This window comes from Eumetopias jubatus, unplaced genomic scaffold (assembly GCF_037043125.1).
Source record: "Eumetopias jubatus isolate StellerSeaLion01/CBP00866 unplaced genomic scaffold, mEumJub1_p1.0 scaffold_1, whole genome shotgun sequence".
Taxonomy (NCBI): Eukaryota; Metazoa; Chordata; class Mammalia; order Carnivora; family Otariidae; genus Eumetopias; species Eumetopias jubatus.
In genome coordinates this window covers 166,712,908-166,738,312 of record NW_028274807.1, presented here as the reverse complement: position 1 = coordinate 166,738,312, position 25,405 = coordinate 166,712,908, and the positions used below count along the sequence as shown (strand labels likewise).

General features: G+C 42.6%; 3 protein-coding genes across 6 annotated transcripts in view; 2 read left to right on the top strand and 1 right to left on the bottom strand.

The window, feature by feature from the left end:
• The window catches only part of FANCD2 (FA complementation group D2), a 55,496-nt gene extending 47,259 nt beyond the window's left edge, over positions 1-8,237 (top strand). For both annotated transcript variants that reach the window (XM_028101650.2, XM_028101651.1), the window contains exons 38-44: positions 75-146; positions 846-884; positions 2,296-2,370; positions 3,343-3,417; positions 4,401-4,547; positions 5,801-5,881; positions 7,815-8,237. In XM_028101650.2, coding sequence (XP_027957451.1) covers positions 75-146; positions 846-884; positions 2,296-2,370; positions 3,343-3,417; positions 4,401-4,547; positions 5,801-5,881; positions 7,815-7,889 — 564 coding nt within the window. In that variant the 3' untranslated portion in view covers positions 7,890-8,237. The remainder of the gene's footprint in view (positions 1-74; positions 147-845; positions 885-2,295; positions 2,371-3,342; positions 3,418-4,400; positions 4,548-5,800; positions 5,882-7,814) is intronic.
• A 750-nt stretch (positions 8,238-8,987) lies between these two features.
• Positions 8,988-12,277, bottom strand: FANCD2OS (FANCD2 opposite strand). 3 transcript variants are annotated; one of them, XM_028101657.2, is made up of 2 exons: positions 12,013-12,277; positions 8,988-9,811 (listed from the first exon to the last, which is right to left on the bottom strand). In XM_028101657.2, the coding sequence occupies exon 2, from the start codon at positions 9,801-9,803 to the stop codon at positions 9,267-9,269; it is 537 nt and encodes a 178-aa protein (XP_027957458.1). In that variant the 5' UTR covers positions 9,804-9,811; positions 12,013-12,277; the 3' UTR covers positions 8,988-9,266. The 3 variants fall into 3 exon arrangements, with proteins under 3 accessions (XP_027957458.1, XP_027957457.1, XP_027957456.1); XM_028101656.2 differs by having other exon boundaries at positions 11,780-12,103; XM_028101655.1 differs by lacking the exon at positions 12,013-12,277 and adding an exon at positions 10,903-11,772.
• Positions 12,278-16,022: 3,745 nt separating this feature from the next.
• On the top strand, positions 16,023-24,278 carry BRK1 (BRICK1 subunit of SCAR/WAVE actin nucleating complex). The gene is made up of 3 exons (XM_028101807.2): positions 16,023-16,190; positions 23,287-23,369; positions 23,618-24,278. The coding sequence occupies exons 1-3, from the start codon at positions 16,073-16,075 to the stop codon at positions 23,642-23,644; spliced, it is 228 nt and encodes a 75-aa protein (XP_027957608.1). The 5' UTR covers positions 16,023-16,072; the 3' UTR covers positions 23,645-24,278.
• Positions 24,279-25,405: the final 1,127 nt, after the last annotated feature.

The following is a 25,405-nucleotide window of genomic DNA, read 5'->3' as shown; positions in this document are numbered from 1 at the left end:
CATGTATTAGTGGAAATACAGTGAGAGAAGTACTTGGCTGGTTCAGAAGTGCCTATATATTTGGTTGCCCCCAGATTCATGAAGAGAAGCTCCTCTACTGGAATATGGCTGTTCGAGACTTCAGTATCCTCATCAGCCTGATAAAGGTGAGTATGCAGGCTCCTTGACCCACCTCACTAGCTAACTACAGAAACTGAGAAGGGTCCTGGCTTCCAAAATGGACTCTCCCTGCTCGTTTCCCCTCCCTTCCTTGGGGACCTGTTCTCACCTGTCTTTTTCCCTTGTCCCTCTACCCATCGGGGATAATTCTTTCTTCTCTCCCGAGGCAGTGTCTTTTTCCTTCTCTTTCTTTCTCCTTCCCTATCTATGCCACAATACTATTTAATGGCTCTCACCTTGTCTTGGGTCCTCTGTGACCCGAGCATATTCCCATCCCACTGTCTCGTTCTTCCAACCCTGAATGCCTTCTTTATCCCTCATACACACTCTGCACTCTTACTCCATGATTTTGCTAGGCTATTCTCCCAGCTCAGAATGTCATTCTCTCTCCTTCCACCTCTCATCTATCTTTTTTAAGGCTTCACATCAAGGTTTGGATTTCTATAATGCCATCTTCTTAATATCCTGAGTTAGAATTCTTACTCTTTGCTTCCCTGTTCCTTTTTTGAACTTCAGTGATGGTGATTACTTTATTCTGTTTCATAATTAATTTAATTGTTGACATGCCTTCTTCATTTTAGAATTCTCTATGACACCCAGAGCTGTGCTTTGCACAATGGGGAAGAGGCTGGGGGTGCTCAAACAAGCAGACCTCAGCTTTGGTTTCTTGTCTTTTGTATCTCCAGGTGTTTGATAGTCGTCCTGTTCTGCATGTATGTTTGAAGGTGAGAGATTGACCTGGCCCTCTTTTTTTTTTTTTAAGATTTTATTTATTTGACAGAGAGAGACACAGCGAGAGAGGGAATACAAGCAGGGGGAGTGGCAGAGGGAGAAGCAGGCTTCCTGCTGAGCAGGGAGCCCAATTCGGGGCTCGATCCCAGGACCCTGGGATCATGACCTGAGCCGAAGGCAGATGCTTAACTGAGCCACCAGGTGCTCCTTGACCTGGCCCTCTTTAGTATTTATTCTTCCTGTGGATCTTTCTAGAAATGGCCTCAGCTGAAAGGAGTTGCTTAATAACTTTGCCCACAAGCCAGATTTTTCAGAATCTGTGCTAACAGGTGGTAGTTTAGAAAAGACAGTGGATATGTTTTCCCACAGTAGTGGGATGACTGGAGAAGCTGATTTTCCTATGAGTTTGAAAACTTTTGACCTGAGTCTGAGAACTATGGGGAGTGGCTTCAGGACAGCTGACTTCAGGAGCACTAGTCACTCCTTGCCATTCCTTCCCAGGCAATAGGGAGGAAGGAGTGGTGGGTGATTCCTCTTTTTATTTTATTTTAATTAATTTATTTTTAAAGATTTATTTATTTGAGAGAGAAGGAGCAACATGCACACAGGGCAGAAGGGCAGAGGGAAAGGGAGAGAGCTTTAAGCGGACTCCACTCTGAGTGCAGAGCCTGATGCAGGGCTCCATCTCATGACCCTGAGACCATGACTTGACCTGAAATCAAGAGTTGGACGCTTAACCGACTATGCCACCCACACATCCCCGATTCCTCTTTTTAAAGCCCATGGCTGGCCTTATGAATGTGGAAGCTGGTATCCTGATAACCCAAACTTCTCTCCCTGGGGGAGAGCCCAGATTAGCCCTAGAATTGATGATGGGTTAGGAGCTAGGAAACGTTATGAGGAGAATGTGTCCTTCCTACTCCTTATGGTTCCTTCCATTTGGATGGTGCCCCATTCTTGTTATCCCCTGGTTCCTCTCTTCCTCTTTACTCCACCCTGGTGCCAGTGCAGAAGATGGGTAAGAAGGGGGAGTGGTTTATCTGATTGGTAAATTTGGCAGTTAGTTATGTGCTTCCTCAGCTCTACACAGTTTTTTTCCTTTTGGGAGTAAGTGGTTCTCAGACAGCCTGGTCCACCTGTTTTCTATGGCCTCTGCCCATTGGCTGTGTATAGGATAGATAAGTCTGCCTAACTCTGAGGGTTAGTTAGAGGCCCATTTAGTTTTTGCATTAAGCTTACATTCTCCAAATTAACTTTTGGACTCTTCCCAGTTTATTTTTTTATATACAAAAATAAGAAAATAAAACCCCTGGGCTGGGTGTTGCTATGCTACCTCAGTCAGGGGCTCTTCGTGTGAAAGACCTCAGTAGAGGTCATCACCAGTGTGTCTCTTCTCTTCTACAGTATGGGCGTCTCTTTGTGGAAGCATTTCTGAAGCAGTGTATGCCGCTCCTAGACTTCAGTTTTAGAAAACACCGGGTAAGAACTGAGAACACAGAAGAAAGATGGGTTCTGTACAATTGCTCAGAAGATCTATCCATGGTGGCTCCTAGGCTGGGAGTGGGGGTGGTCCCCTTGCCCAGGTTCTGGGCCACAGTTCTACTCTGGCTCCTTTGGTCCACTTCAGCTATCACCAGAGATGCCCATATTGGACCGAATATTCCAAAGTAGGCTGAACTTTAGACCCACTCTGATTTAACCCACCTTTCTACTTCTAGGCCGGATCTGAGGGTGGTTGCTCCTTTTAGCTTGATTTTGTTGTGTTGCTACACTCCCAGGACCTCAATATCAGTGTGTCATTTGCTTATTCCTTTGCGCTTGTCAAAGTCTACCCTCAGGAATAAAAATAATAATTCATTTGTGTTATAAACTCTTTGCTGTTGTAATGGGTAGTCTTTTTTTTTTTTAACATACAGACTTTTTTTTTTTAATTTTTATTTTTTAAAGATTTTACTTATTCATTAGAGAGGGAGAGAGCACGAGCAGGGGGAGAGGCAGGGAGAGATGGAGAGGGAGAAGCAGACTCCCCGCTGAGCAGGGAGCCTGATGTGGGGCTTGATCCCAGGACCCCGAGATCATGACCTGAGCCAAAGTCAGACACTTAGCCGACTGAGCCACCCAGGCGCCACTGTAATAGGTAGTCTTGAGAGGTTTTTTTGGCCAAGTGAGATCCAGGGTTATAGTAATGAAATAAGGATAGTAACAAAGGTGATGATTTCTTACACATATTTAGCAAGTTTGCAAGACACTCCCACAGTATTTGGTTGGTTCCTCATAACCTAGAAAGAGAAAGGGGGGGATAGCTAGTTAGCCCTACTTTCGAGGGCCAAATTGAGATGATTGCTAATACACAGCTGGAACCTGTGGAGTTTATCCTCTTTGGAGCCCTTGGTTGCATCTAAAATGAAATGAGAACATTTAATACGACATTTATGATTTTGTTGGTTGTAGGAGGATGTTCTGAGCTTACTGGAAACCTTCCAGCTGGATACAAGGCTGCTTCATCACCTATGTGGGCATTCCAAGGTAAGAAGGAAAGCAGGTCATGGCACCAGCCTGCCTGTTGGCTTAATCTGCAGTGTGATTAGGAGATCCACAGTCTCCAGTTCCTTCTTCCTTTTTTACCCTTCTTGAGTCTTTATTTTTGAGACTCTCTGCCCAAAGGCAGTTTAATTCAGAGTGGTCAGATCCTTAGTTGCTAGTTGAAATTGGGCAGTCATGTAGAGGAGGGCAGTTTCTGCACCTGAAGTTTGACTCAAACTCCATAGCACTATTTCCTGTAGAAGCTTCTCTTTGGTGAGAGATATAGAATGTTGGTGGATGTGTTGCTTCTATAAAGTACTCGGGGTGGGAGGAATATTATGTAAGTGATGATTCTTTGCTAGAGACAAGAGGTGGTTCTAAAAGCAGACATCTTCAGAGCTTTTCAGCTGTACTATTTACTTGTCAAGGAACACATCTGTCTCTTGTGAGAACATTTTACTGTTAGAGGATTTTTCCACTTAAAGCCTACAGTTGAACCATTGTCACTTTTTGTCTGAAGAAACACAGAACCATAGAACTCTGTAGTCATGGGCAAACCAAATTCTTTTTCAGTCCAGTTTCTATTACTCACTTCTCCCCCTAGTTCTAACTTTTAGAATTTGTTGAACAATGGAGTTTCAGGGACACCTAGCTAAATAGGGATACTCTGTTGTTTAATATCAGTATAATACATGTTCAAGAACATTTTAGGTAAATTCATTGATAATTGGTCAATAAGAGGTTATGAAGAAGAACCTAAGGTGTTGGTGGTATGTCTTCTAGGCTCTTTTACCTTGAAGGGGAGCTGCCATTCTCTTCAGAGTACTCTGCCAAATTACTGTTTAATGGAACATGTCTCTGACCTATACTGGGAGGACTTAATTCTCTTATTCAGTGTTCAAGATGTCAGAAATTCAAAAGTTTCTGTATAGGAATGTGAAAGCATGATAAATCCAGATGAGTTGGGTGCTTTTGTTTCCATTTAGATTCACCAGGACACAAGACTCACCAAACATGTGCCTCTGCTCAAAAAGACCCTGGAGCTTTTAGTTTGCAGAGTGAAAGCCATGCTTATCTTCAATAATTGCAGGGAGGCTTTCTGGCTGGGCAACCTCAAAAACCGGGACTTGCAGGTAAGCCTAGGGCCCAGCCCAAGATAATCTACTCCCACTCTTTGTAAGAGCATTAGAAGGTATGTCAAGGAGGTCAACTAAGCCTTGTTCTCTCTGTAAGACTGCCTTTCTCTTAAGGCTGTGGCCATTTACCTCTTAAAGTTAGGACACATTGCTTCTGGTCTTAGTCATGGGTTCCACCCCTCATCCTAGCCAGCAAAGGCACCAAAACATACCACTGATAACAACAAGGCTGCAGAGATAGAAGAGCCAGATCAATAAAATCTCTCTCCTAAGCCAGAGTGGGCTCCTGTAAGTACTACTGGGGGTAGATTCATAATAACATTCGTTTATGTGGACAAACTTTTTAAATTATTTTGGGTCTTTTTCTAAACCACTCTGTCTTATTCCTGAAATTATTCTCTGCCTAATTTTTTTTTTAGCCTTGTAATTTTTTTTTAGATTTTTTATTGTTCTCTGCCTAATTTTAACAAATAAACATTTCTAAGGTCTTTGAACTGTCTGGCTGAAATCTTGTATGGCTTATATTACTGCTTTGGAGTTTTAGCAATTTTCATATAGGATCCAAGTCCTTCTCATTCATGTTTACAATAGCTCAGGGGTTTATAATCTTATATATGAAAAGAATAGCACCCCGGAGACCTTGTTTCCTTTCTTCACATTTGCTCTATGAGGTACTATTACTTCCATGATACTATTAAACAAAATACTATAATAAAACAATACTATTGTTTCCATGAGAAAAGTGAAGCTTGGAGAGGTTAAGTAACTTACCTAAAGTCATTCAGCAATAAGTGAGAGGTGCCAGGGTTTGAGTCCAAAGAGAAAGGATGCAAAGCTGATGTTCTTAAACCACTTTGTATAAAGTCTTTCAGCCTCAACATGGCCATTTGTAGTTGGTATGTCTGTGGTCATACACTTTAAGGTCTTGGGGAAATTTCAGAACAATATTCAACATTTTCAGAACAATATTTACCGATACATCCTGGCCTTGTAAAATGTAGTATGATATTAGAATACAGCAATGGGCTTTTTGTAAAACTACATATTATATTAGAGCCACACATATCTCAGAAACCTTGGATTGATTATCACTTCTCTAGATACTAGATCACAGGTTGATGTCTGTGTCTGACCATGTTTGAATGCCTAGAATATTATCTTTTCTATTGCCTTTAAACAGCTTTTCTCCCTTTGAAACCCCAAATATGATAATTATAACCCACCGTTTGTCTTGGCACATTCACATTTAGGGTGAAGAGATTAAGTCCCAGAACTCCGAGGAGAGTGAGGATGATACAGCATCCCAGGTTTCCAAGAGCAAAGCAATGGAGGTATCTCTGCATAAGGCCCAAGTGTGCAGTTGATTGTTGTATTTTGTTAATTATTCTGAGTCAGTAGAAAGTATAGAACTTTTATTGCTTATGGGTTGTTGTTTTTTTAAGTTTCTTTATTTTAGTTATCTCTATATCCAATCTGGGGCTTGAACTCACGACCCCAAGATCAAGAGTTGCGTGCTCTTCCAACTGAGCCAGCTAGGTACCCCCTCCTTGCTTATGTTTATAATCAAAGATTTCTATGCCCATCTCCATTCTCTCCAGAAAAGTTTTTATTTTTATATGAGTTCTGTGGGGGCCAGAAGAGTATATCAAGTTGTGGCATATGTTATAGAGTTAAAAATTCCTTTTCATTATTGGGATTAAATTTGTATCTGAAACCATTTTAGAGGGGAGAAAAGGTCAAGTGTCCTCTGAGTGCTGAGAAGAATGAGTTAAAACATTTAAATATGTTTGAATATATAAAATAGAAATATGAACGCATTAGATGAAAGCTAAAGCACAGAATCAAAAGCTGCAATCACTGAGGACTATAGTAAGAGTAGGGGTCCTTATTCTTTTCTGGGCCACTTTTAGGACTTTAAAGAAAGCTGAAGAAAAATGTGTATGTTTATAAAATTTTGTTAAAATTCAGGTGGGTTTTAGATACCAAGAAGCTCAGATTTAAGAACCCCTGCTGTGAAGCCTCTCTATAATGCAATCTGAGGCTAATGCAGAAAGATCATTTAGCATGAAAAATACTTTTATGATTTGTATAGTATACCTCTACCTTGTTCTCATAAAAAAATTTTGAAGCAGACGATACTTTGGTACTTTCTCCTAAGCAAACCTCCCAGATTAGAGTTACAGACCAAAGAATTTTATGCTGAATTCCTGTTGAGATACACTAGAATTCTTTTTTTTTACTTGTTTTTTTTTCCATTTTTTATTGATATATTAATCACCATACATTACATCATTAGTTTTTGATATAGTGTTCCATGATTCATCGTTTGTGCATAACACCCAGTGCTCTACGCAGAATGTGCCCTCTTTAATACCCATCACCAGGCTAACCCATCCCCCCACCCTCCTCCCCTCTAGAACCCTGTTTGTTTTTCAGAGTCCATCGTCTCTCATGATTCGTCTCCCCCTCTGACTTACTCCCCTTCATTCTTCCCCTCCTGCTATCTTCTTCTTTTTCTTTTTTCTTAACAGATGTTGCATTATTTGTTTCAGAAGTACAGATCTGTGATTCAACAGTCTTGCACAATTCACAGCGCTCACCATAGCACATACCCTACCCACTGTCTATCACCCAGCCACCCCATCCCTCCCACCCCCAACCACTCCAGCAACACTCAGTTTGTTTCCTGAGATTAAGAATTCCTCATATCAGTGAGGTCACATGATACATGTCTTTCTCTGATTGACTTATTTCACTTAGCATAACACCCTCCAGTTCCATCCACGTCGTTGCAAATGGCAAGATCTCATTCCTTTTTATGGCTGCATAATATTCCATTGTGTATATATACCACATCTTCTTTATCCATTCATCTGTTGATGGACATCTTGGCTCTTTCCACAGTTTGGCTATTGGAGATACACCAGAATTCTTAATTTAGTAAACATTTCATTCTGTATTGAGTGCCTGCTTTATTCTGTGTCACACACATGCAGTAGAGGTAGAAAACCATGGCTTATTTAAAAGTCATGTGAATTTGGTTCAGTTGTGGAATGTCATAGGTCAGTATCACGGTGGCCTACCTCCATGCTCATGATACAAGAAAAATGGGGGAGCTTCAATTCCTTTTTCAAATGAATGGCTTAACACCTATCACTGATTTTAACAATGATACAGTACAGTTATAAATCCTATGGGAGCAGTATTGTAATTCATGGGGTCACCTACATGACCTAAAATATCTAATTATCCTTTGCCCCTTAGGATGGTGAAGAAGTTGAAGTAAGTGATGGAGAAACGGAGCAAGATAGTGATGAGAGTGATGATAACTCCGATTAGACCACAGAGAGACGGATGCCCCTTCTCCATCTCTGCTAGCCTCTTCACATTTTGTGTTCAGGGTTTGGAATCTGCAGTCTTAACCTTCCTTACCGGAAGCATCCTGTTTTGTCATTAGGAGGGTGGGCTTTACTGAATCACCTTAATTGTCAATTTCACAGGTCATCTAACATCATCAAAGACCCTGGCTCAGGATTCCACTGTAGCGTTACTTGCCAGTCTGGGCAAACATGGCAGTGCTTTGCTGTGGAATAGTCAACGATTCTGGGCTTTGAAAGCTAGTTTTGAAACTTAGAAATTTAGGATTGTACCAGTTTTACAAATAAATTGTTTTAAGTTCTGCCTCAACTACCTCATTCCTCTTTCTGAATTTCCTTCCTAAATCAAGGGTTACATGGAATTCAGTTGGGGTTTGTGCAGAGAAATAATGGAAACTGGTGCCAACACATCAGTTCTACCAATTAAAACCATGTTTCCTAGCCTAAAGATCATCTTTATTTGAGATGAGAAGATCTTTGTGATATTTTTTGAGGAGTAACGAATTTCTGGTCAATGCCCAAAGAAAGTCCAAAAGGAAAATTCTGGCTGCTTTTTAAAAATTTTTTGGTCATGTAGATATAAGATAAAAAGGGAAAAGTCACCATCAAACTCATGTTGACTTTGTATATATGTTTATTTCACATTATTCTGAGTTATACCTATAGACTTATTATAACAATTCTGCAGAATTACTAACAGTACACCAGCTAAAATGGGGAGCTCTCATGTGTTCTGCCAGAAAGCCCAGTTTCATTGCTGCTTCCAAGTTCTTTCTTGCCAGGCTACAAATATTCTTTAATATTTGCTAATATTACTATCCACTTTTGCCCTCTCCATTGGTATTAGGATGTGGTTGGTTAAGGTTTTTTTGTTGTTGATTTGGTGGGGGAGATTATTTGTTTTGTTTTTTATTATTTTTTTTAATCCTTGACCCATCTATAGATTTTTGACCCCTTCATCCTCATGTACTTGGAAAGTCATAATCTCCTTCCTTGATACCCCTTTGTTTCCCCATCTCATTGTGGTCTTAGATGTTTAAGTGAGTTCACACGAGGCTCATTGGTTTATATGGTTTAATGGTTCTTTCTCACATGTACATGTCAACACTAGTTTGACTCTCTTTTAAATGTTCAACTTTACAATGGAAATGTTCTCCTTTGCTCTGTCACTGGCCTTTGGTTGGGGGGAGGAGGAAAGGGGTTCCTGAATTGTCACTGCTTGACAGAAAAGCAAGATGGCTCAGATGATGTCAGTTTCTTTTACATGGACAGGTTTCTGTAAGCTTCAGGCACATAGCACAGGACATGGTATTAGGAATAGGAATCAGATGGGAACCCTTTACTTGGAGTGTTGCAAGGCAAAGGTGCACTTCTTGTATGTTGCATACAGTAAGAGGATAGAGCGCAGCATCTGTTTGCACATGGCCACTGTCATCTGAATCTGAGGTTCCTTAAGTCCAGTGGGCCACTGGTTCTCCCGGCTGATGATTTTGCAAAAGGCTGATTTGTCTGAAACTCTGAAGGTCCCAGTCCATTTTGGTGGCTGAGCTGTGATGACCCTGCCAAACACGGAATCCACTCCACTGAGGCGGACAGGCTGGGGCTTCCTGACCAGCCCTTTCTTGTTGTTCATGGTTCGGAGCTCTGATGTGTGGCAGGGTAACTTGGGACTCACCCCAGGCTCCAGAAATGGGCTATCTAGGACTAGAGTGACCTCTTGAAAGCACAGCTGCACTTCAAGGTCAGAAGGGGTATGTGGGAAGCAGGGGGAAGCCCTAAAGGGATGCTTTGAAGAAGGTGTAGGTGTTGTGTGCCGCAGCCATTGGAAGCTCTCGTCCAGTGGGGTCCATGGTGACCAGAGCTGGTATCCTGCCATTGACAGTCCTAAAGAAGAGGAATCAGAACATGGAATTTCCCTAGCATGGTTTGGGGGAGGGCACGGCCGTTTAAATTCACATTTATTTGTTTCATTATTGGCTTTAACTTACTCTGTAGTTCTCATTAACAGATTCCAATAGATGTTAAGGATACTAGTAATTCTATAAAGGGCAGTAGTGGATGGTAACAAGTATTGAATCTGGCAACTGCTATGTGTACTAAAACTTTATTAAATCTTATCACAAGCCTCTGAAGGTAGGTTTTAATCTATTTTACAGGTGAGGAAATGGATTTGTCCAAAGTGGAGTATCCCAGTTCACTATTAGGACATATACTGTATTGTGTACTGCTAAAGACAGAATCTACACCTCTGAGGTGACAGAGGCTGCTGGCACTTCATGATGAGACATTATTTATGGTTGGAAGCTCAGAAAAGCCATGTCTTACTAAATATTTGTGACTCTAATTCCCGGTACTTTATACCAGTGGTTCTCAAAGTGTGATCCTGGCACTAGCAGCTTCAGCATCATCTGGAAATGTAGAAATGCACATTGGGCCCTACCTCACACCTACAGAATCAGAAACTGGGGGTAGGGCTTGCAATCTGCATTTAAACAAACCCTCCAGGGGATTCTGATGTACTCACAGTCTGAGAACTTCTTATGCCATCCCTTTTAAGGAACTTAAGGTTTTCAGTATTAATTATGGAGACAATCTCCTCTTGGCCCTAAAAACCTGTTTTCTGACGGGAAACAGCTCTCTCAGAGCCCTGAGCTACTTATGTACCACCTCAGAAGAATTACACCAGGCTAGAAAGAAAAAAAGTTTCCAAAGGACAGTCTTAAAAATGGTTAAAGGTAATTCTTCTATGTGTGTTTTGTTTTGTTTTTGGTTTGTTATGGGAGACCTAGTGGTTAAGATCTTGATTCTTCCCCCCCCCGCCCCCGCCCCTTTGAAGAAAAAGCAAAGGGCTGGGAAGATGTTGCTAACTAAATATTTAAGTAGAATTTGGATTTTCCATCATTCTACTTTAAAATTGCCAATATATAAAAGGTTTTACTGAATTCAGAAGAAGCTAACATTTCTTGAGCACCTACCTATTATGGTAAGGGGCATAGCATTAGCAGTTCCCTTTTCTTTCCAGCCAAGTATATTTCTCTGCCCCTTCTCTCTTCTCCCACAAAAGGTAACAGCAGTAGATCTGATCCCATCCCATCCAGTAATTGCCCAGGAAATGCTGTGAAAAGTTGACTCCTCCACCATAGTTTGTAAGACAGTAAAGTTCATTTTTAAAAGAGTTGATGACATTTCAGACCAGAAGACCTGTCCCTGACTGTGGTCAGCGTAAAGGAGATTTGTTGTTTTCCTTCAACTGTTATGTCTCTCCTTATCTTTGTACACTCCTTCACATACTGTGTTCAAATATCTGGACTGCTTTAGGATGAAAAATTGACACTGAGGGGTTGGTTATCTATTACAAACAGCCTATGAAAGTCTTCTGATGCTTGATATCATCACCCTGAGAGAATACATCCAAGATCAGGGCTGCTCTGGTACAGCACGATGGCAAGGTGGGGTGTGGAGGGTGTTAACTCCTCAGTATATGACCAAAAAGATTATTTAATCCCAGGATTTTTTTCCTGGCTCCCCTCCTAAGAGCAAATGGGGCCAGACGTAAAAGGCTTTTTATCAAATGTCCCGCCTTAAGTACTGGACAGAACCAACGTGGGGATGAGAGAGGGCTTCTGATCCCAGATCTTTAAGCCACTTCCACCAAGTTTTAAATCAAGACGATTCACCCCTCCACTCCCACCACCCAGAAATCACTGTCATCCACTCCAAGGGGGTTTGAACCTTGGAAGTCTGTTCAAGCTGCTTTAATAGCTCCCAGATAAGGAACACCTCGTACTCCTGGCCAAAAAGTCTTCCCTCTCACACTCCCGTTCCAAGGAACCGAGTCCCTCGATTTCCCACCTGGGAAAAGGGAAGTAAGCGTCCAAATGCAGCTGAGGTCCTCGTAAATTGTGAATTGCGATCCTGATCCAGAGAGGCTGGAGCTGCCCGGAGTGGGCTCTCCCTCCCAGCGAGAAGAAGGGGCTTGTCCCACGGGGGTCCCTAACCGGGGGTGGGGGCCAGACGGCTCTGGCCGAGGCGGAGGTGGCGGTGGGAGCCCGGGCCCGGTCCCACCATCCGGGCCGGGGGCTCACCTGCTGAACTCCGCGGGCCGCAAGCTCCAGAGTGGCGGCTGCTGTTTCCGGGCCGTATCTTTTCTCCACCGGCGCCTGGCAACCGCCTTTGTGACCCAGGGCCGCCGCGGGAGCCCGAGCCGCCGCGGAGGTGGGGGCTCGAGGCGCCCGGCTGGCAGGCTTCAGGGCCGGATTCCCCACCCCCACCTCCTTGGAACGCCCAGTCCAGGACTCCGCCTTCAGGAGTGTGGGGTTCGAATCCGGTCCTCTCCGTTCCGCCGCCTCCTCCTCCCTACCCCGCCACACCTGTGTGTTTTGAGCTAGTCAGGGCGGGCGGACACGCCCACTTCGAAGGGTGTAGTGAGGAACCTACAGGAAAGTCCCCGAGCTTGTAGTTAGTGTTTAGTTAGTCTTGACTCTAAACTGTACTCAGTGGGTATTTAGGCTCAAAGCTTTTATTGCTGCATTGGAATGATCCCAGCGCAAGGAGACAACTTAAAAATGCTCGCTTCTCAAGAGCAAGAAGAAAGGCACATGTCTTCCCTTGACTAACTGACCAAAAATTTTTTTCTGCCTATTAAACTTCAAAAAAGACAATGCTGTCCTCTTCTAACAAAGCTGAAAAACTGACCGTTTCACCATAGTGAGAGTGTTTTGAGAACTTCGTAAGCGTCACTGCAAACAATTTCCTTGGCAGGCTGGGGGAAGAGAGGTCTACCCAACTGACTCACTGTATCTACCCTCTGCCTGGCTATCCCGCAGCCCGGCAGTGTGAAGTATTTGTGGCAAGAATTAACTAATGGCCCCACCTGCCCTTACCTTGTACACCCAGAAATTGTCCTTGCACTTTGCCAACTGTAGAGCACAGCACGCATAAGAGCTATCACCTTTTGTCTGGTTTGTTGGGTGAAGCTGAACGGGAGAGGTGGGGGCGGTGGGGGCTGACTCAGGCTAAAGATCCTGATTTGGAAGACCAGATGGTTTTGAGGGACTTGTCGAGAATTGTCAGATGGTGTGTGTGTGTGTGTGTGTGTGTGTGTGTGTGTGTGTTGCACCCTGTGGAAGGAGAAGTGGAGAGTTTGGAAGTGAAGTCAGAAAATGGAGAGGGGGCAGAGTGATGAGTCTTGGAAGACACAAATGATTTGAATTGCAAAACTTTGTTTTCCAGTAAGTTTATTTTTATTTTCATCTCAAATAAAAGGGACACTTATTTAAAAAGCAAACAAAACAGTTTTTATTGCACAGTTGGGGTTTTTTTAATGAAAGTCCCAAAAGCAAAATTGTATAATTAAAAGTTGTTGTATAGAGAGGGCTTCATGCTGTTATGACAATCTGTACCACAGTCCTCTGTGCAGTCGGCCAGCTCTCAGGGATCTATTTTTGGAGGTACCATTTGCTATTACCTCTGGCTCTGATACTCTAGTTCCATGGCTACCACACAGATATGGAAAACCAGAATCTCCTGTACTACCTGTTACTGATGACCTACAACATCAACTTTGTCTGTATCATGCAGCTTTCAACATTCTGTGTGCACTGTCCTCAGGGATTATCATGACACTAGCCACATTTGCTCTGCCAAAAGATGATTCAGTTCTTTTCAAAGCAGCTAACAACATTGCCATGGTGCACATGCTATATCCTTAGCTACGTAAATGATGGTCTAAGTGCACATGATTGCAAAAAAGATTCACATGACCATGCTTAATGCAATTGACACATTTCTTCAAGAATTTGTTCCACATTGATTATTACATGTGGAGTCATTGACAAGATTCCTCAAGTTCTGTGAAGCACATGACAGACCTAAAGTCAGGGAACTTGTTCTTTTATGCTGAGGCAATCTACCACCCAGAAGCTCTCCTTGTTGCACCAGCAGCGTTCCCAAAGGGCTTGCCTCTGTACCCATTGTAAACAGTTTCTGCAGTGAAGAACTACCACGCTGACAAACCCATACTGAAGGACTGCCTGACAGCAAGCTCCCTGAGGCATGTAGGAAAAAGTGCCAGAAGTCCAGAGGAATATTCTTCACTCAAGGACAGCACCATATCCTTGACTTGTTTGGAATTACAGGGGAGATCCTAGAACAGGTGTATAGGAAGTCCAGCAAAAGGAGAAGAGCTGAGCCTGACTTATCTCATGGAAGGCCATTAATCATAAAAAACAAAATGTTGGATAGATATGTGTACTTAATTTTCTGCTTTCTGCATAAAAAAATGTAAACTGATCATGAGTGCCTGCTTTGTGAAGAGTGAGGCACTGTGCTTAGTGTTCTATTTATTCTTTCTCACAGAATTCCAACAATCCTAATCCATCCATGTTGTTGTTCCTGTATTACACATGAAGAAAAAAGGTTCAGAGGGGTGAAGTGACTCCTCACTGATAGATTTGTGATTTGAAACTGAGATGCCCTGCCTTTAAAGGAAAAGTAGATGTATCTGATTTCTCTGTGACGTGTGAGCAAGATACTACAACAGCATCACTTAGGAAGCAGGATCTTGAATGGCAGTTAGTTCTCTGGATACCTGGGGTTTGATATTTAGGGTTGATATTTATTATTTTAGTAACCATTTCTATGAATACATAGGAGAGTTCAGAGGCCTTAGCCTGTTTTTAGATTGGTACAGTAAAAAGATATTGGAGTCTGGAATCAACTGGTGAAGGTCCACCACTTAATTGACTGTGTGACCTTGAACTTCAGTTTTCTCATCTGTAAAATGAGAAGCCTCTTCTTGATTTCCTTTCACAGGGTTTGTGAGGGTTCAGTGAGGTAATAGCTATGAAAGCAGCTTTATAGCTTGTAAAATCTCATACCAGAGTAAAGGACTGTTAGTAAAGATTTCTTCCCAGCTACTGCTAGAAGCAATCTGTTGAACGTTTTTTTTTTTAATAAAAGGCATGTATTGCACAAAGCAGATTGTAAAAATTCTCTTAAACAAAAATAAAATTGTCCATAATTCCACTACCTTAACAAACCAGACATTGGCATCTTTCATATATCTTTTTTGTCCTCAAGCAGACATAATTTTCATGGCCTGCAATTAAAGAAAATTTTGTATTTTGTTTTCCCCTTCAGTTTATCATGTATGTTGCCATAGTGTTCATAATTACTATTTAAATAACTGCATGATATTGCTGTAGGAGGCTGTACCATTGTTTAGCCATCCCCAACTATGGAGATATAGTTGTTTTGGTTTTTAAAATAGATAATGTTACAAAGAGCACCTTTGTGCTTAAAGTGTCTTTTTTTTTCTTTTTCAACGATTTTCTCAATGAAATGATTAGGTCAAAGAAGTTTGAATTTTTTGACAGTTCTTGCTATCAACTTACAACTTTCCTAAAGGAGTTGTGCCAGTTTACAGTGTGACCAGCTATTTAGGGGCCTATCAATTTTCTCTCAGCCTCTCCATCACTGGGTATTATTGTTAAAAAAAAATAATAATAATAGGGGTGCCCGGGTGGTTCAGTCGTTAAGTGCCTTCGGCTCGGGTCATGATCCCAGGATCCTGGGATCGAGCCCCGCATAAGGCTCTCTGCTTGGCTGGAAGCCTGCCTCTCCCTCTCCCACTACCCCCTGCCTGTGTTCCCTCTCTCGCTGTCTCTCTCTCTGTCAAATAAATAAAATCTTTAAAATAATAATACTAACGTTTTATTTGATGACTGCAAGGTGGGGAATCATGTTGTGCTGTTGAAAGCCATTTTCAAAATGAGTTGTATTTAATGTGGCTTAATTGGCTACGCCCAACTAATTGCTGACACAGACCACAACCTTAGTTTGGAGCAGCAGACGCAGCGAGCGTCTCGTGGTCAAGCGCCCCCTAACGACCAAAACCGCCTGCGATGGGCTATGTGGTGGGCAGGAGTGCTTCGGCGCATGCGCACTCCATTTTCACCGTCGGGGTTTTTGCGACTTTTTTCAGGGGCGTGGGAGCAGAGCGAAGGGACTTGACATCGCGCAGGCGCATCACAGTGCCCATGGATTCGTGGGTGCCAAGGCATGGGTGTGGGCTGGCGGCGCAGGCGCACTGGCCGGCTGGAGGGTCGGGGCGCCTGCGCGGTGGCTCCCCGTCAGGTGGCAGCAATGGCGGGTCAAGAGGATCCGGTGCAGCGGGAGATTCACCAGGACTGGGCGAACCGGGAATACATAGAAGTCATCACCAGCAGCATCAAGAAAATCGCGGACTTTCTCAACTCGTTTGGTCAGCGGGCGAGCAGGGGGAGGTGGGGGTGGGTAGGAGGCCACTCAGGCAGTTTGGCGAGGGCGCTGAGAAGCTTTGAAAGGGCTTTCTCCGGGAGCCCTCGGCCCTAGCTGGTTTTCGCGTCCTCCGGACCCCACCTTCCCGTCTCGCCCTGACCCTCAGACTCCACTGGTCAGTCCCTGTGGCGTTCTCCTGCGCCAGGCTGAGCTCATCGGCTTCATTGCCATCACCGCAGATCCATTAACAGGTCCTTCCTTTTCCCAGACTCTTCAGGCAGCTCCATCCACAGTCTTTTCTTCTCTTCGGTAGCCTCCCTGCTTCCTTTGTGACCGGCTTCCCTTCCAGTTCCCACTTTGCACTCAGAGTGCGCCTTTCAGAATGCAACCACAACCGTGTAGCTGCCTTGTGTAAGTTTCTTGACGGTTCCTCATCATTTTCAGGATCTCTTTAGCGTCATACCTTTTAGTCGCCCATTCCTGTCTCCCGTTTTTGCTGCCCTGAGAGTGGTAGGAGATGAGGTCAGAGGTAAGGTCCAGATTTATGTAAGGACATGGAGAGCCCTGTATTGCTGGTATCTATTCGACAGTACGTGTTACTTCTGCTTCTAGCAAAATCTTTCCTAGGCTTGTAACAGTCTTCAATTCTTTCTGCTTTGTTCCGTATCCTTCTGGACAGCAAGCCTTAACAAAGACTCCCATCCCATGTTCTCCAAGTGTTTCTTTAACAGAACTGGGCACTGGATAGACTTACTTAAGCAATCACAAGGTGTAAGGATGACATCTAGTGATCTTTTTCCAACTAGTGTGCCTCTTGTTCCACTAATTCAGCAACAAGCAATTAAGATTAAGTAGGGGAAACTGATGTATTAAAAAAAGATTTAAAATGAATTATTTTCCAGCTGGAGGACTGATGCATCCCGAGGAGTAAGGTAACAGAACATGAATTTTCTTAGAAAGCATCAGCAAGAGAGACCAGATCTCAGTACAAGGCTCTCAGGCACTCTGGAGGATACAGAATAGGAATCATTTCCTGCTTTCAAGGAATTTCTATCTTGAAGATGAAATAATGACAGTTTCAGAACATTGGTTTTGTATTAATCTATTTCCTTATAAAGTGTATAAGACTATAATCTTAGTATGATGGATTTTCTTACCAGGGAATGAGGGTGAGGGTAGTATTAATGAGAGAATAGTATAAATATGTATGTCATTGATACGTATTCACACACATAACTTGGTATAGAGGTTGTAATAGGGAATGGTAGTCAACATAGATCTCATAGTATCTTGAAATAGTTTGACTCTGAGTGAAGGAGTATGGTTTAGTGAAAAAGAGATGGATTTGGAGACAGGAGCCTCAAGTTCAGAGGCTAGATTAATTGATTTCAGTGAACTGAAAACATTAGGAAATACTGACCCTATTTACCCTGCTATTCAGATAGTCTGGGTTTCCTCAGAGAGTTTTTCTTTTCCTAAGTTCTGTGCAAACTTTTTTGATGTTCTCATAATTGGTTTCTCCTACTTTTCTGGAGAGCTGAACTATTATTGGAGGTTGTTCACAGCATTCTTTACTCATAACATTCCTTCAGAAGAAGGGCCAGAGAAGAGAAACCAAAATACTGCATACTAGGGGAAGGAAGAATGATGAGAAGATCACAGCTTTGAGATTTGGCTTAGTCAGGTGAGGCAGTGGAAAGTAGTTGGAAAAATCACCAACATGGAGAGTTTTAACCTTAAAAAGCAGAATTAAAAGACTTCACCTTTCTGGTAGGATCTGATATACATACACACAGACTAGCCAAGTAAAGTATTAAGAACATCAGTTAAATCAGTAAAGCATCTAAAATAACAAGTTAAGGGGCACCTGGGTGGGTCATTCGGTTAAGCTTCTGACTCTTGGTTTTGGCTCCGGCTCTGGTAGTGATCTCAATGTTGTGAGATGGAGCCCTGATTTGGGCTCCTGCTCAGTGCCGAGTCTGCTTGCGATTCTCTCTCCCTCTGCCCCTCCCACTCCTGCGTGCTCTCTGTATCTCAAATAAGTGAATAAATCTTAATAAAATAAAATAAGTTAAGCTGGGGCTGTTTTTCAAAATTTAAAAGTGATCTGGCATCTCAATCCCCCACATTTGGATCTGGGTAATGTAATAACTTCATTTCTGAGCACTGAATTGTATTAATAAACTTTTTTTTTAAGGTTTATTTATTTGAGAGAGAATGAGCAAGACTGAGTGGGGGCAGAGCAGAGGGAGAGGGAGAGATAGTCTGAAGCAGACTCTGCTGAGTGCAGAGCCCTATGTGGGGCTCTGCCTCATGACCCTGAGATCATGACCTGAGCCAAAAATCAGGATTTGCACCACCCGGGCGCCCCTGTATTAAGAAACTTTTAATTCACATACATTTATCTTTGACATAAATCTTGGCATATTACAGCCACTAGATTTATGGCAGGTGAGTCTTGGAACTGACCAAAAATTGGAGTTTGAGCTTAGGATTTGCAGAGGAGAAATGTCTCTTCTCTTGTTTTATAAGCAAGGAAATACCGGCACTGAAATTTTACCAAACGTGTGAGTCACATTTTATGATCAAATAGAGAATAAAGACTTTTCTTTTTGAGATTTTCAACATGTCCTAGACTGAGGAAATAGTCACACAGAATTCCAGTCTTACAGAGCCAGAAGGATGGCCCCAAGGATTGCTGCCATTTTCAAAGAGCTCCTGAGGGCTCCCGGGTGGCTCAGTCAGTTAAGCATCTGCCTTCGGCTCAGGTCATGATCCCGGGGTTCCAGGATCGAGCCCGCATTGGGCTCCCTGTCCTGCAGGAAGCCTGCTTCTCCCTCTCCCACTCCCCCTGCTTGTGTTCCCTCTCTGGCTGTCTCTCTGTCAAATAAATAAATTAAAATCTTTAAAAAAAAAAGAAAAGAAAATGGCAGCATTCCTACAGTCCTTACCCTGAGCACAGAGTCTGTGTAGGCCATGTGCTTTGGAGAGGGAACTGTTTTTTCAAGATAGCTAGTGACTTTCTGAACAGCTTTTACCCTGAGATTCCTTCCAACTGGTGAGAGTGATTATATTCATGGGCCACCTGAACCTGAGGCCCCACAAATCATAAGGCAGTGATAACATCCTAACACTAGACCTGTTCTGTACCGTGAATTGGTGAAGTTTCTAAAAACAGATTGTCACATATAATAGCTTTTAATTTTTATACCATTTTATCTGATTCTAAAACTAATATGTGCAGAAAAGTGTAACAAAAATAATAAATGTGGTTATTTTTAAATGTCAGTTTTTATACTTAGCCAACAAGTATAGCATGTCTGTCATGATCCCAGCTATGTGTCACATCCTCTGAGAAAGGAATAAATAAGAATAAATGGACATGGTAGCCACTCCTGAGAAATTTAGAATTCTGTTAGAGAAGTAAGCCTTAATGGCAACAATTCAAGAGAATGACAGTGTTGATTTTTGTAGGCTAAGGTTATGTGCATTAAAGGGTTCAGAGGAGCTGATAAGTGGCATTTGTCAGGAGTGGTAATGGATACACATCATCCAGCACCCTGACAAGGACGATCAGTATCTTCATTAAAGTCTGGTGATAGGGGCACCTGGGTGGCTCAGTCGGTTAAGTGTCTGCCTTCGGCTCTGGTCATGATCCCCGGGATTCCGGGATGGAGCCCCACTTTGGGCTTCCTGCTCAGCGGGGAGTCTGCTTCTCCTTTCCGGCCCCTGCTCATGCTCGCACTCTCTCTCTCAAATAAATAAGTAAAATTTAAAAAAAAAAAAAAAGTCTGGTGATAATATACTCTTAAATGCACTCTGGTCTCAGATTTGTTCAGCTGCTGAATGCTTTCCCAGTGTTTTGCTTGAATCAGTATGTATTTCTTGGGATCTGAAATAATGATCAAAGTTTCTGGAGTTCAACATCTTATATTTCTCAACAGTGCTTATCCATTTAGGCCAGTAATGTACTGTTGTTCTTAGATTCTGATTCATTACCAGAGTGACAGAGCTAGAACAGAACAGCCATCCAGGAAGGAACCCTCCCTCTCACCACTCCACCCCTGCAGATAATTTTGGCATGTCTCTTTTTATGGGAAATGACAGGTTGTTAGTGTTAACATTCACGCTCTTACTAAATAGCATACGTGATATGCCTTTGAGCTTCTAAAAACCAGATCGAAAGAGACGTGGTCCTGTTGGGCAGTCCTGGCAGTGGTGCAAGTGTATCTAGGAAAAAGAGGGTACTGAGTTCCTTCTACTCAAGCTAGATCTAGGAATTAGAAGAAGCAGCACTAGGAGATAAACAACACGATTTAAAAGAAAAATGAGGAATGTCTAGAATAGGTAAATCCACAGAGATAGATTAATGGTTGCCAGGGGTTGGGATGAGGCTGAATGGGGAATGACTGCTAATTGGTACAAGGTTTCATGTAGGGATTATGAAGATGTTCTAAAATTAGATTATGTTGATGGTTGCACAACTCTATTCTAAACACCATTGAATTGTATACTTCAAGTAAGTGAACTTCATGGTATATAAATGAATATATCAGTAAAGCTATTTTTAAAAAATAAGAGTAGCAGTGAAGATGGATGGGTGGGAAAGGATCTAGTATGGCAAAAAGAAAAAAAGGAAACAGAAAGTGGAAGAGATGAGCTATAAGCAGATTTTAAGACCTGTGGGGAATAGACTACAACTCCAGAGGTTCATAAAGGTGGTAGCAGGGTGTGTGGTGGGAGAGTACCATCCTGAGCAGAAGGGAACTGGGCTCCGAACCCAGCTGTGCTATTGTTTTGTCCCATCAGTTATCCAAGATGAGCCTTGGCTTCCCCTTGTAGAATTAGCGGAGTCACACTAGAGCCAATTTTTTGTTTCACTAACATACCAGAATCCATAATTTCTTTCTCAAAAACATCTCTATGCCAGACAAGATACTTGTTATAAAAATTAATAAGAGGCAGTATTTGATTAGTTGATTTTAGCCCAGTGAAGTGGGCTTTGATTAACTCATTCTAGTGGGGTAACAAACATGTAAAAAAAATGATAAGTTACAAGTACATAAATACATTTGTCTAGGTAGCAGGAACATTTCCTATGTTAAATATTCAAACTTGTAATTTTGTTTTTTTAATGAGTTAAAAAGATGCCTTATTTTTTGTTTTGTTTTTTTTTCTTTTTGAAGATTTTATTTATTTATTTGACAGAGACACAGTGTGAGAGGGAACACAAGCAGGGGGAGTGGGAGAGGGAGAAGCAGGCTTCCCATGGAGCAGGGAGCCCGATATGGGGCTCGATGTGGGGCTCGATCCCAGGACCCTGTGATCATGACCCGAGCCGAAGGCAGACGCTTAGCAACTGAGCCACCCAGGCGCCCTGCAAACTTGTAATTTCTAATGGCCATTTTAATAGTCTTTCATAAATACACCATACTTTATGAAACCATTCCTAAGTAATAGTGGTGAACATTCTTGTTTGTTAAATCTGTATCCAGAGGGAGAAATGATAACCTAAGACCAAGCACATAAGTAATTTATAAACTAGAAATTCAACCATAAATGTAGAGCAGAATTATATGGCTCTGGCAGAGACCTCTCAGAGGTCCAATTTGAACTGAGCCTTGAAGGAGAATGTTTAGAAAGGCAAGATGAATAAGATGCAGATGTGGAGAAGTGAAAGTTGAGGCAAGAGGATTTGTCAAAATGGATGTGGACATGCTTTTGCATAACAGGGAAGAGATGAAAAGGAAATTGTGAGCTAAGTGTTAAATCATTGTGCGTGGGAGAGTGTCTCGGAGAAAGGATATTTTAGACTTAAAAAGTGAAGGTTATTGAGGATGACCGAACAACGGTGTTGAAGGAAGTAATAGGAAATCATGAGCATGCCCAGAAACATTTTTCTCCTGTTCAGAATGGTTAGGGAAAGAGTAGTCAAGTGGTTTCTCTTAGAGTAGTTTGCAGAGGAAAAGGTATTTTGGGGGAAATCTGGGTTTCATTTTGGATGAATGGTGAAAGAAGGTTGGAAAAGGAAGAAAAGAAACTTTGCTGTTTTCCACAGATGGAATGTGGGCTCCACAGGGTATTTGATGTTCTCCCAAGTTTTCTCTCATGCTGGCATGCCTGCGCAGATATTGACGACACATGAAGTACCTTCCTAGAACAAAAGCAGTGATGAGGCTTCTGTGAGCTCAGAAACAGGGACGCCTTCCCTCCCCTCCTGCTTTCATGGCCTCTGTTTTTCTTCCCTGTTGAGATTATTTTCTTCCTCTTGTCACTTCCCCTCTCTTGAAACTCTTGGTTTGTCTATGAGCAAATAGCCGTTTGTAGAGTTTTGGTGTGTTAGTTTTCTTTGGCTGCCATAACAAATTACCATAAATGTAGCCGCTTTTGTCACATAAGTTTATTATTTTATAGTTGTATAGTTTGGAAGTCCAACATCACTTCACTGGGCTAAAATCAAGGTGTCAGCAGGGCTACCTTCCTTTCTGGAGACTCTAGGAGAGGATCTGTTTCCTTGCTCATTGGGTTGGTGGCAGAATTCAGTTTCTTGTGGCTGTAGGACAAATCTGTTTCCTTGCTGGCTGTCAGCTGAGAGCTATTTCCAGCTTCTCAGTGTCTCTGGCATCTTTTGGCTCATGGCCTCCTTCCTCCATCTTCAAAGCCAGCCATAGCAGGTTGAGTTCCCCTCACACACTTTGAATCTCTTCTTCTTCCTCTACCTTTCCTTGGTCTATCTCTCCCTACAGTTATGGATTTGTGATTAGATAATCCAGGATCTCAAGGTCCTTAACCTGAATCACATCTGCAAAATCCCTTTTGTCATGTAGGATACATACTTACAGCTTCAGGGATTTAGGGCATGGACGTCTTTGGGGGTCATTATTCTCTGCCTACCACCGTTGATAGGAAGTTCAGCAGATCCATTCTAAGCATATGTGCTCCTAATATAATTCTCACCTCTTCCCCATTCCCTTGCTTTGCTCACCTGCTCCCACTTGTGCTCTGCATGATGTATCATTCCTCTTCATCAGGGAAGGGCTGTGTGTGTGTGTTTGTATTTGGAATGACATTAATCCTGAACATCAGTCTCCTTTTACCAGATATGTCTTGTCGTTCAAGACTTGCAACACTGAACGAGAAATTGACAGCCCTCGAACGGAGAATAGAGTACATTGAAGCACGGGTGAGTATGTCAGGGAAGGTACTGAGGCTAGGCAAGGGCTGTGCAGAGAGAATAAGCATTTCCACTTGTTGCTGAAACAAACCTGGAAGCAGTAACAGGCTTAGAAGTTAATGAACTTCCCTGGATTTGAACCAGGTTTCTGGGGCTCCAGAGCTATTGTCTTTTGTACCACTCCCTACTACCTAGGATCTATAAAAAGATTTTTTTAATACTTTTGAATTTATCTAATTGTCAGTTTCCTTTGACAGGTGACAAAAGGTGAGACCCTCACCTAGAACTACACCATGCTGCTGCTGGGAAGTTGCTTTACGGAATACAGGCCAACGTGGGAAAGTCCCCAGCAGCCTCAGCTCCTTCCTCTGTCCTTAAAGAGCAACAGGGCTTATTCTTGTTTTTCTTTTTTCAAAAACGTGGCCTTTGGGCTCTGCCGTGTACATCAGTGTGTGATGTGGCATGTGGGAAGACGTCCAGGAGAGCTCTTGGAACCAACATTAGGCATTTTGTCTTTTTAAGTAACATTTTGTAGAACTGTTCGTCAGTGTATTTGAGGCGCTCCGAGCCAAATGCCTGGGACTCTTTGTCAAGGTCCTCCCCACCTTTCTTTCTCTCTCTCTCTCTCTCTCTGACTTTCCTTACAGTTCTCATTGCCTCTGCATTGATTCTATAAACAGTCTTGTGTCTCCTTTCCACCTTTGGTGGGGGATGGGAGGCAGTCCTGGCTGAAACACTTACGCCCTGGCAAGGTGGCCACCAGAGAATGTTGTTCCTAACCCACCAGTTTCTTGTCCTTTTGGGGAAGTCAAGGCCAGGCCCCCACTTCGCTTGAAGGGACATTTTCAGAATTTTCTTTTTGTCACTTGGGGTGTATTTGCCTCTCATATTTCCCTAATAAACTCCAACTTTATCTGACTGCTGTGATTGTGGTGGGGAGAGGCGCTAGAAATGGGGCTCACCCATTCCACAGAAATCGGGCGTGTGGGATTATTATTCTAATGTAAAACTTCCAGATGTATCTCTTTGATGAAAGCCTAGGTGGCTTACCAGCCGGAGGGCCCCCCACCATGTTTGGACTTTGAGCTGACTAATTCATCCTGGGAGTCATTTGGTCATTCAGCAGACATTTATCAAGTACTTACTATGTAGGCACGTTATGCTCCAATAAAAGATAAGGGTTGAATCAGGCATGATGCTTACAGTCTATTGGAATACCAGCATCCACACAGTTTAACCACAACCCAGGGCAGACTGTGAGTTTTATCCAGTAAAAGCTAACTGTCTATTTCTTTTGAAAAGCAAATAGTTTAAACAGAAGAGGCTAAAACTTTTCATTCTAGCATCCAAAGCTTGCTATAAACTTATGCCACCCTACTTTTAAAGGCTTATTTCTTATATAGAATCTCTGTTTTAGTCATGTAGAAGTTGTCACACTACATGCACGAAAATTTCCCCCTATTCAAATCGTATTTGCTATTTCAAGGCTAGCTCAAGTCAAACCTCTTCCAGAAAGATCTGGACTCGACTTTTTCATTCAGTACTGCCCTTTTCCTTTCTCAGTCCTTCCCATCTCATCACGCCATACTGACACTACACTTCAGCTCTGGATTGGATCTTGTTATGAGCTGTTCTCTGATGTAGTACCTAGTACTACATGGTATAATTAGTATACATGAGCATCTTTTCCTATACTGCCCAGCTGGGTGCCTTGCAAAAGGCAGGTGGTCAGTAAACACCAATTCAACTGACTTTAGAGCCCAAGCTGCTTCACATTGTCAGATATTTTTACTTTTTAAAGATTTTATTTATTTGACAGAGACACAGCAAGAGAGGGAACACAAGCAGGGGTAGTGGGAGAGGGAGAAGCAGGCTTCCCGCGGAACAGGGAGCCTGATGGGCTCGATCCCAGGACCCTGGGATCATGACCTGAGCCGAAGGCAGACGCTTAATGACTGAACCACCCAGGTGCCCCTGTCAGATCTTTTTAGAACCTCTGCTTAGTCCTTTGGAAGACCATTTTAAATAGTACCTTCATTTAAAAA